Source organism: Humulus lupulus, chromosome 1 (genome assembly GCF_963169125.1).
Source record: "Humulus lupulus chromosome 1, drHumLupu1.1, whole genome shotgun sequence".
Taxonomy (NCBI): Eukaryota; Viridiplantae; Streptophyta; class Magnoliopsida; order Rosales; family Cannabaceae; genus Humulus; species Humulus lupulus.
This window is the reverse complement of record NC_084793.1, coordinates 37681529-37693306: the sequence shown is the minus strand read 5'-3', so window position 1 is coordinate 37693306 and position 11778 is coordinate 37681529. Positions and strand designations below refer to the sequence as shown.

General features: G+C 36.0%; 2 protein-coding genes across 2 annotated transcripts; both read right to left on the bottom strand.

Moving 5' to 3' along the window:
* Positions 1–318: 318 nt before the first annotated feature.
* On the bottom strand, positions 319–3815 carry LOC133791316 (receptor-like protein EIX2). The gene is made up of 2 exons (XM_062229242.1): positions 722–3815; positions 319–580 (listed from the first exon to the last, which is right to left on the bottom strand). The coding sequence occupies exon 1, from the start codon at positions 3798–3800 to the stop codon at positions 2124–2126; it is 1677 nt and encodes a 558-aa protein (XP_062085226.1). The 5' UTR covers positions 3801–3815; the 3' UTR covers positions 319–580; positions 722–2123.
* LOC133813059 (receptor-like protein EIX2) lies at positions 730–2106 on the bottom strand. Its single transcript, XM_062246854.1, has one exon. It carries the CDS (start codon positions 2104–2106, stop codon positions 730–732), a length of 1377 nt encoding a protein of 458 aa, XP_062102838.1.
* Positions 3816–11778: the final 7963 nt, after the last annotated feature.

The window sequence follows — 11778 nt, the reverse complement described above, 5'->3', positions numbered from 1 at the left end:
TCGGTTGGTATAATTTTATCATACAGTGTCACTTAATGCATTAAAAGTCAAATTTCCCTATAGAATTGATTTAAAGGTGAGGATCTTTTATGGCAACCATGTAATTTTAATGCCTGTATCAAAGATTTTTCTTTAAAATATATTTATTTTAATTATTTTTATAGCTTTAAAATTATTTTTTAATTTAAATAAATTAATTTTAATGATTTAATTATTTATAACTAAAGAGAATTTGATCATATTGAAAAATTTATTGACCAAATTTGAACCAAAAATATCTAATTAGTATTATTAGGAGCAAAGAGAATCAAAGCTACATTTAGTTAAAACTCATAGTACCATATTAGTATATTCCCATCAACTAATAATAAGAAACTAAATAACTAATATTCAAATATAAATAAATCTAATAAAATAAGTAAATAACATTAGTTATCACATCTTTATTTTAAAATCATGACTATTATCATGTATTGCCACAATCCATCTTTACTCTCTAGCTATCTACACCATTAGTAGTTATCCAATACACCATATATAAATCAGCCAAATTCTTCTCTTCGGAGGTGTGTTATGCTTTCTTCATACATGAAAATACAAATAAAAATAAATAAAGTCAATTTAAAAAAAAAAAATTAATTAAAAATCATAACTTTGCAGAACCAAGATAAACGGCAAGAAATAGTTACACAAAAGGAGTGTTCATAGGAAAGACAATTACCTGATTAACTAAGATTTGATCATCCTCAAAATTTTTTCCTTTTGTAATCCCACCATCACATAAATCCAATCTCCCATGCAATTCAATAACTTGAAATATGCATATCTCCAAGATTTGATGAACACTAAAGTTCCACATAGTCCCCAAAATCCAACTACAAATCCAAGCCCCATACTTGCATAAAATCCTCGGTTTATGAAAGAGTATTCATCCTCAATTTCATTGAAAGTAGTTGAGTTTATATTATCCGGACACTTGAATAACGGAAGGCCACAAAGTTGAGGATTTCCCATGTACGAACTAGAACTAAAGCTCTGGAGTTGAGTGGCTGTTGGAATTTTGCCAGACAAATTATTTCTTGACAAGTCTAAGACATTCAATCGATCTACTTGAGAGAGGCTCAAAGGAATTTCACCAAAAAAATTGTTCCTTGATAAATCAAGTGCATCTAGAGATTTCAAATGACCGATTTGTCTAGGAATTTCTCCACTTAAATCATTTCTTGATAAATTCAATGACACCAATTCAATAAGTTGAGTAATTTCTTTTGGAATTTCCCCTGTCAACTTATTGCTGGAAAGATCAATGCTCTTTACCAGTCCCAATGTATTTTGATATTGAGACAACCTTCCTTTCCATATTAACTCCACTTGAGCACCATAGCCATGGATGCTTCCATTATAGGGAAGAGTAATAGATGTATCAGTAGGGGGAGCATAATCCAAAAAATATTCAGTAACATACCTTTTGATCCTTACCCTTTGCTTCATTGCTGTAAAATTGCCAACGCAATTGGGTATATCTCCATAGATATAATTTAATGACATGTCCAATATTTGAATACTTGCCATCTCACATAGACTTGAAGGGATGCTGCCATTGAATTGATTGGATCGCAGACTAAGAATGACAAGATTTGATAGAACTCCCATCCATGAGGGTATCGACCCTTGTAATCTATTTTCTCCCAAGTAAAGAATAGTCAATTCTTTACACTTTTTCAAGGATGAAGGTAAATTCCCAATCAAACTATTGCTACCAAAATGTAAGATTTTAATCCAAGGCAAAGAGCCAATTGAAGTAGGTAATTTTCCTGATAATTTGTTATTGTTTAGAATAAGAATTTCCAATCTAGGAAAGTGTGACCAACAATCAGGAAACTCTCCTGCCAACCGATTGTATGAAATATCTAGAAAACTCAACAGTGTGTCATCTTTAACATCACATGAGGAATTGAGACTAGAAAATTTATTATTGGAAAGATAGGCTGATTCGAATTTGTAGAAAAATAGTGGTACCAGACCTTCAAATTGATTGGAGCTCAAATCAATTGCAAAAAAGTCATAAATCCCTTCTAGTGGATAACTTTTAATTGTCCCAACCATTTGATTGTTAGAAAGATTCATGTGATGTAAATGAGGTGATAAATTCCAAAACCAATTGGGAACAAAATCTGAAATTTTGGAATTAGAGATATCAATTTGGACATAATACTTTTGTGTACGAAGCCAATTTGGGAAGTGGGGACCCAAAATGCAAGACCTGAGATAAAAAATTTCAATTGAAAGGGAGGAACCCAATCAGAAGGGATGTTATTCAAAGCTAATTGGGAGTTTGATGATAAATCCAAACGATGTAGGTTGAAGAGCTTTGAAAAATGAGTTACAGACATTGCACCCTTAAAAAAGTTTCTAGAAACATCCAAAATCTTCAATTGTGATAATTGACCTAGAGTTTCGGATACATTTCCATTTAACTGATTTGAGCGAAGCAATAGCTCTACCAGAGAAGAATACATTGTGATATTAGGCAATGATCCCATGATTTGATTCCTCCTCAAATCCAAATACTCCAAAGAAAAATGAACACATTGGCGTGATGATTTAGCAAGCTGGAGTTGTCCACTGAGAGCATTATCATTTGCTCGCAACACTTTTAGTGTACATATTTTCCAAATGGATTTCGGAATTTCACCTTCAAGAGTGTTATTACTCAAATTAAGGTATTCGAGAGAAGTCATATTGTTTCCTAAAGAAATTGGAATACAACCTTCTAATCGATTTTGACTGAGATCAAGATATGTAAGAGCATTATTTTCACTCCCAAAAGAGGTAGGAATAGAACCTTCCAATTGATTTTGACTGAGATCAAGATATGAAAGAGTAGCCATTTTCTCAAAAGATTTTGGGAATGAAGTTTTCAACTGACAATCATGAAGGTCAAGTTGAATAAGGGTATGACTATGGTTAAACAGCCATTGGAATATCAGGGGAGAAAGGGAATTTCTAGAAAGATCTAAAACGGAAAGAATTTTTGAAGAATTGATATGGGAAAGAAATGAGGGAGAAACCACATGATGATTTTGAAGAGAAGAACCACTTAAGTTCAAATATGCCAAGTGAGGAAGGTTATTAACTACATGAATCCAATCATGAGCTAAGCTCATGTTTGTGTGACTAAGGTCAAGTAGTTGTAAAGAAGAAAGATGGGAAAGCCAATTCTGCAAGTCTTTTAATCTCAAACCATCATTACCACTAAGATCAAGAAATTGCAAGCTAGAAAGGTTTCCAATTTTAGGAGGAATTTCTCCACTTAGTGTAGTATAAGAAAGATTAAGGTACCTTAGTTTGGTCAATTTGCTAAGAGCATCAATGACATTTGGCATAGAGGACTTATCATGAAAGCCTGCACCACTTAAGTCCAAATAATTCAGATATGGCAAGTGAGCTAATAAAGAAGTGATATTACCTACTGAAGAAAAAGTAGAATGAGAATCCTCAAAAGTTGAAGGAGACAGATCAAGGGTGGTGACATGACCCGAATTGCTGTCGCAACGAATACCAACCCATTCACAACACTCCTTTTTTTCTTCTTCCTTTGCCCAGGACGGAAGACCATCATCCCAGCCATCTCCTCCGTACATATCTTCTTTTAGCTGTAGCAGTGCTTGTCTCTCTGCTTCTTTGCATTTTGGCTCTCCAACTGCAAAACTTGATCCCAGGAAACTTGACATCAAGTTAATAAAGAGCATTGAAATCATGAGAATTTGAGGGGCTGTTGTTTTACTCATCATGATCATATTCGTAATCTGAAGAACTAGAGATGTGTTTGCTTAACTATAGGAGATATAACTTCTTTCTTATATAAATAAATTATGCTACACGTAGGTTGACTGGACAGACTCGTGAATGAGTAATAATATTTTTATGGTCAAATTACCTACGCGTGGACGTGGTCAAATTAATATTCCATGACTAGTATTTTCCTTAAAAGAAGGGTATTTTAGTAATTTAATATCCTTGAGGGGTATTTTTATAATTTTATGAAATTATGTGTTATGTATTTTTTCTAAGTATGTTTATGTGATACTATGACTTGAATAAGGTGATACGATGAGAAAATTTCGAGGGTGCTCATAATTATATGAAAGCCATAAATCATAATTTCATTCATAGGGACTTAATTGTCAAGAATTATAGAAAGAAGGGGAATAATGGAATTGAGTAATTATGTGGGGATTTAATTAATTTAAGATTATGAAAGTTAATAGTTTAAGAGTAAATTACTTATAAGGGCATAGAACTAATGATAGATGAGCTAGGATTGGGGGTAGAAGGGTAATTAGGTTTAAGTGGGTCAATATAAAATAGAAAAGAGAGAGACTAAGGCTAGGGCTAGCTCTCATAATTTGCTTTCAATCACTCATACGATCTATCTCCCTTCTCTACCTCTCTCTCATTCTCTCACACTCTTGCACTAGCCTAGGGTTTGAAACACTAAGGAAGAAGAAGGAACTCTTGTATCAAGCATGGATCTTTTGGAACTCGGATGGAACATGTTGGAAGAGGGATTTTGTGGCCTAGGGTTATGTAAATTCTTGAGATAATATTTTATTACATTCTTGAGTTTCCATAGATGGTATAATCAAGGTTCTTGAAGCTTGAATGCATGTTAATGGTGGAATAGGGTAGAAAGCATGATATGTTAATATAGATGGATAGATATGCATGCTAGGATCTATATTAATGTTGTATGAAGACTAGAAACGTGCTAGGAATGGATTTAACATTGATTAAGGGTATGGTTCGTGTGGGGTTTGAATAGCTTAAGGTAGAAGACAAAGTTAGGGTTCTTGAACCCTAACCATGCATGAACCATGATGATTTCATGGATGTATCTTTTATTGTGTTTTGATGATTAGATCATACTAGGAACGTTATGTGATGGATCTAGGGTCAAAATTATGTTTAGATAAGAATATGGTGTGTTTTGGGTCGATTGCATAGGAAGAATGCGAAAGAAATCACACGTGTGATTTCTGGGAACAACATCGGCCGTGATTGTGCCCATGGGCCAACATGATTGAACCACTGATCCAAAAATGGGAGTTGGCTCGCTTTTCTCGGTTTGATCGAGACTTAAAGGTTTTGGTTAGTGGCTTATGGTTTGGGGTTTTAAGGCTTTCTTAAGGACACTCAAAAGTTGATTGAGCCTTAGAAAGAGTAAGAATGATTGCCTGACACTTGGTTTGAGTTATAAGTCTCTAAAGTATATGTTTGTATGATGTTGGCTTAGGTCTTGGCAATGAAACTTGAAGGAACGTGTTTGTGGTCGCTGTTGGACTTGAGGTAAGAAGAGTGGACACCTGCACACAGGGTGTACACTTGATGTACAAAAAATAAGATTTAATTTATTATGATTATGTGGTACTATATTATGCTATATTGTTGTCATTGCATTGTGCTTGTTATGTAATGACTCTTGTTATTGATTAACTCATCTGTGTGGATACACAAAAGGATTGTCACGAGGGCATTGGGCTGTCAAGAGGGCAGTGAGTCGTCACGAGGGTGGTATTATGTGCTTGTGCTTGGTCTTGTGATTATAATTATGTTATACGATTTGTGAGTTATTGTTACATTATCATGAGTGTGATTTTATGTTATATGGTATGATATTATTCTATGTAAATGTTGGGAATTGGAGTTGTGTCATTCACATCTCTTTTTGTTGGGCAAGCTCACGAATACTTTGTGTTGCAGGTAAAGGCAAAGGTTAGGAAGTAGCTTTACATCAATAAGTTGGAGAGCTTTGGTAGAGGGCATACATGTTATGATTTAACGACTTTGGGGTTTAGGCCTAAAGATTTTCTATGGTTTTATTAGAGATATTTTTATAAGTTTCCTAGTATATAAAAGATATGTTTATCATGAAGTTTTAGTTAAATTGTCTTTTTTTTTTTTAAATTGTGAGATTCTATTTTTTTGCAATATAAAATATCTAGACCACGCAATATATAATTTTTTTTTATTATGATAGTATATTAAAAGTTGAACACTTATTTTATCTTGGATTAATTAAAATAATTAATATTAGTTAATTATATAGAATTAAAAGTATATTATAACATATAAAGAATACATAAATTAAATTTAAAACCAGTAAAAACACAAAAGAAAATTAAAACAGAAGTGGTTAAGTAATCAGATAAATTGACATACCTTTTGACCTAGGCTAAGTGATTAAAAATATAATAATGAATAATTAAGGAAAATTTACACTTGGCACCATTTTTTTGGTAACTTAATTACAATAATAATGTGGTAATTTTATTTACAATTGTACATTTTTTTATACCGTATATAAACTTAATTGGTCATCTCTTCTCTATTCTCTCTCTATCTGGGTTTTCACATTTTTTTCTTCTTTTTTTTAATGTTTCTTTCTTTCTCTCTCTTATCATTTATTTCAAAAATCTTTTATGGCCACACACTGCTAGTTGGTTGGGCTCAAAAATGGTACAATCGCGACCTACTCTTCAAAGTGATCATTTTAATATGTGGAAATCATATGTTTTTTCGTTATCACCCGAGAAAATGACCAAAATAAAATGCAACATTTTAGTTTTTTTGGTAATATTTTGTTAACCAAAAAGTAACTAAATTTGAAACTTAAATAAAAATTTATTCTTATTTTACATTGAAAAGATACAATAGTATTCTAAATAACTTTAAAGTTATTTTAGAAGCATTTCAAGTAATTTTTTTAAAATAGATTCTTTAGGATATTGTTTAATAACTTTTAAATAGAAGATAAGAAGACTATTTTTGGTAACTCACTAAGTTTGTTGGTTGCTTTACATTTGTGGCATACCCAAAATTTAGTCATATATCAAAAGGTAACAAATTAGTTTCTTAAATGATTTTAAAAACAATGAAAATGTAGCTTTTAAAAGTAACTATGTATTGGGGGAGAGTGAGATTACACCACCACAATAGCTAGAATCTACACAAAATAATGGTTGGCAAAGACCAAAGAAAGATTGAGAAAGATGATGAAAACCCTAGTTGTAGAACAATCTTCTTATTACTTGATGAACCTTCAATCCCCTTGGAGAACCACCACTTTGAACTTTTCATTCTTCAATGCAAAAACACAACCAAAGGCTTTTACACGATTTTTATCGCTGTCCTAACTCTCTATTTCCTAGCCACCATTGATGCTTAAGGCCTTTTCTAAAAAGACATGAGAATTGGGATTGAACAAGACTTAAACTCACAAAGTCAAGCATTTTCTTTATGAGTTTCTTGGAGAAAACTTGAGATTTTTGAAAGATAGAGAGAGAAAGAGGTTAGAGAGAGAATTGAGAGAGTTATCAAGTATTCCAAAACTCTATGATGACCATTTTATAGTGTAGGCACTGTCATTATTTCTAACCAATAGGATTAGAGCTAAAGAACTCGTCATTTGGAGCTTAAAATACGTGTTCGTACAGACACGTCAGGCGACGCATCGCCTGCTAGGGCTTTTTACCCCTTTTGCATCCAGGCAATGCAATGCCACCTAAGAGGCGATGTATCACCTCCCCCTCTGACTTGTGACACCTCCAATGGGTCTAAAATTGCTCCAAATGCTACCAAACTTTTTGGGGATCCTTAGATACTTCCATGTATCACTTTGGACCCAAAAATAAAATTTTTAAGTGCCTACAATTGAAACTCAAATTTCACATCTACACTATGTGAAATTCACTAAGTGTTTTATACCTAGCTTGTATAACAACGCTTATCATTTGGATTTAACCAATCATAACACTATGAAGTATACTAAATAGTATCATTTTCTAATAAGTTATTCATGGTAACTTGAAATTATAGGAGTAACTTTTTATACTATATGATAACTAATTTGTTTCTAAAATAGACTTGAATGTATCGTAAAAGTATCTTAAATAATAAGACATGTAAATTACATGAGTGACTAAAAAATTATATTAAAAGTTTTTATTTAATAGTTACCATGTAGTATACTAGATTAATTTTTATTAATAAACTATATGGTAACTGTTGGGAATAGTGTTGTTGACACGGTTTTTCACCAACACTATATTAAGAAATCAAACAGGTAGATTAGTGCTAAATTATAGACCGTAGTGAAATAATAAACACCCTCTTAATAAACACACATAACTTTTACATGGTTCAATGGTTAAAATCCACCTAGTCCACGAGTCAATATTATTACTTTTCTCTCTTAATTTCTGCAAATTTTAGTAATACAAAAAATGGCCCCCCTTCCCTGTCCATTATCCCTAGTATTTATAGGGGAATTTCATGGACAGATTTGGGTAACCGCGTGAATAAATAAGGTATAGATTTAATACAAATTATTCTCATTTACATTGGGATATGATTTGATAACATAATAGAATATACTTCTGCTATCTCAGATAATAAATGATAGATATGCGATACAGCCTCGACATTAATGAGCCTCTGAATCTCTTGGGATCCTTCAATATGTGTTTTGTCCAGGTTTCCACGAGCTGAATATCTCACCCGAGCTCGTGTTCAAAGACTATCTGAACCCTAGCTCATAGTAAGCTCAAAGCGCCCAAACTTGGATCTATTCATTTTAAGTCTTGAACTCAATTGTTATCCTAAAAGGCGGTCTGATAATGATCTCTGTATCGCGCTGTCAAGCCCCCAAACTCGAGATGTTCACATCACTATTAGCCAGATATCTTACTTGGCTATTTTTCCACATATTCATTTGCCAGCTGTACCCGATCTGAATAATCAAACTCATGCTAGCTTTAGGGGACAACATTTTCCCCCCAAGCTCCTGCTCATGCTTGATGTCATCACTTTCTGACATGCACGGTAGGGGGCTTTTAGGCTTATTCCATGCAAAATTGTGCCTGCCCACTACTCAAGTACTAGACACGTGGCTGCCTACAATTGGCGTTCGTTTGGGTTTTGAGGAGTGTGACAATCGTCCTGTCAACTTTTTGTCGTCATATGGTTCATTTGATCTTGACATTTGGATCTCGAGCTAACCCAATCGAATGGCCCGAATTAATTCCCGTAGTTTATGTATAAATAGGGTGATCAGACCTGAAACCTCACCACCTTTGCATTCAAAAAATTTCCTTTTCAAAAAATAAAGTATCCTTTTTTCTTCTCCAACTTCTTTCGAAAACCCTCTATCGCCCTTCAGATTCTCAGAGGCTTTCAAGAACTTTCCTGTGGACATATCGACACTTCTCCGAGCCGATCATATCAACTGTAAGTATTTCCTCACCTGGTTTTAATTTTTCGACTCCTTATTTTCCAGTGAGTTTTTTTTTTTTTCCGTGAAAACATCATTTGCCCAATGTCGTTTAGGACACGTCTGTTTGTAAATAGGTGATAGGATTTAGTTTAAGCTACATGAACGATATAAGGCTTATTCAAAAACAAGGTTTTCATAAAACTAGGCAAACTATCTGGGTTTTTCAAAGAAAATCCCAATGGTAAATCGGTTGAACATCTTTTTGGGGTTTAGAAGCCGAAGGGGTTTTAGGTTTAATCCTAGGTAGCTTAAAGGTTATGATTCATTGGGTGGTTTTGCATTAAATTGCTTTCAAAAAGAAAGTAATGGGTCTGACGGATCTGACAGGTGAATCCCGAAGTATCAGGGAATTTTAAGAAATTGAAGCGCGTGGCCTAGGATCACGCATGGGACCACGCGTTGAGGCTAGGATACAACTTAGCTCATACAATTTTTTAAATCCTGAAAGTAAACCACTTAAACCTTTAGACTCTCGTACCTCCACAACCGTTGCTAGAAATCGTCTTAGGTCGCCTACTAATAGGCCACTTTGTCGTCAGGCGATCTGAATCATGGCACCTGCAAAGAAGAATGTCGCGAGCTCCTCTGCTCAGAACATAGATAAAGGCAAGTAGGTCGCCTCTAATCTCCCTTCCCTCATTTAGGTCCTATGGTGGAGAGAGAAATCGTGATCGGCCCCGATGCATTCTTCGAGGTTGAGCACATAGTCTCCCAGATAACGACTCAGGGAAAAGTTAACAAAATCCTACTGAGTCATAGGATAGAGATGGGAGTTGATGGTCTTATTGCTCGACCTGCGCTAGAGGAAGAGCGGAGTTATGCCCCTCTCCAAGATGACTACGGGGCCTGGAGTGATGAGCACTTAAAGGTCGGTGCCTTCCTCCCATTGGACTAGTATTTCACAGATTTTCTAAACTTCATCAAACTGGCTCCTTTCGAGCTCCCCCCAAACTCATACATGCTTTTGGCGGGGTTAAAATATTTATCACTGAGGCACGAGTGGGAGGTCCCCACTCCGGCAGACATCTTGTACTTCTTCTCCCTCAAGGTCAGTCCCGACCAAAAGGGGCGAGGTGATAATTTTTACTACCTCACTCACTTTCCAATCTCTGCCTCTGTCATCGACCTCCCTAGCCATCCAAATGACTATAAAGATTTTTTCTTTATGTCAAATGGGTTCAAGAACTATGACTACTAATACTTCAACCGTCCTCGTAAGTCTTCTATCTTTGTGAATTCAGCACGTGAAATTTTTATCACTTGTGCACTACATATATTTTTTGTTTAAGGATTCTGACTGGGTTCGCTCTTTGTGCAGCTTTATTCGCGAGGACAGAGCAGTCTGCGACCCTTGGGGGTCAGTATGAGACCTTGTCTAGTCTTCCTCCCAAGGAGAAGAATATCATCAGATTGTGAACGATGCCACCATGGTGGCCTGCAATATGATCATAAAGGGCCAGACGTTAGCTCTGAGGACCCAAGTTCCTCTTCCCGTCATCCTCAAGCTCCCCCCTTCTTAAGAGGCCTTGCCAGCCAATGAGGACGTCAAGGAAGAAGAAAACGTGGTACCGCTGGTGCGTAAAAGGCGAGCTCCTTAAGTAATCAAGGGCCCGATCCCGAGCGAGCCTCGTCTGGGACAACAGCCGGCCCCTCCGGCCAAGGTAACCCATACCCTTACAGAGAGTTAGATCCAGTTGCTGCCAGCTATAGGCTAATTCGATTCAACCCTAACCAGTTCATTAAGCGTCACACCACTGACCCGGACCTAAACACAACCCTCCTCCAATGCATGGACCATTTGGTGGTATACTACGATCACAACTAGTTGACAACACTCTTCATTGTAGATCCACCATTTTTTAGGAGTACGAGACAAACCGTAGGTCCTAGCCTTCCCTGCGTCAAGGCACGTATGCCCTTTGTTTTAGGCAGTACGTAGATGAGTCCAGCCCCGAGGAAGGTCTTGAACCCCCAAGGATCTAGGAGGTCATAACTTTAGATTCTCCCCTACCTCCATTAATCGAAGAGTTATAGGTTGTGCCTAGCACGGTTAATACCCTCGAGTTAATCGTAGTAGATTCTTCCCCTAGCCCGGAGGGTAGGGTTCTTGCTCTTCTTCTTGTGTTTATAATACTTTTGAATAATTACTTCTGTAAACTGAATCCTCTGCTCGCTCTTTTTCAGGTGAAGAGATGGAACTTCCAGGAGCCCTAAATTTGAGGGGTATTTTTAAGGCCGGCGGGAGCAGAGCTGGTCCCGTGGTGAAGAGGCCTAGGGTGACAAAGAAAACAGCTCCGAAGACGGGAGGTACCACCAAATCTTCGGCTAAGGACAAAGGTGCCAGCACCGCCCGGGAGCACCCACAAAAAGAACTTCCCCCAGCTCTGGTAACAACGGTTACTGTCCAACAAGCTCCTCCTCCTTCTCAACACATACCTCCCTCA

Bases quoted from the DNA above. Each gene is read 5' to 3' on its own strand.
- LOC133813059 (XM_062246854.1), bottom strand. From the start codon at position 2,106: ATGGTTGGGACAATTAAAAGTTATCCACTAGAAGGGATTTATGACTTT.
- LOC133791316 (XM_062229242.1), bottom strand. From the start codon at position 3,800: ATGATCATGATGAGTAAAACAACAGCCCCTCAAATTCTCATGATTTCA.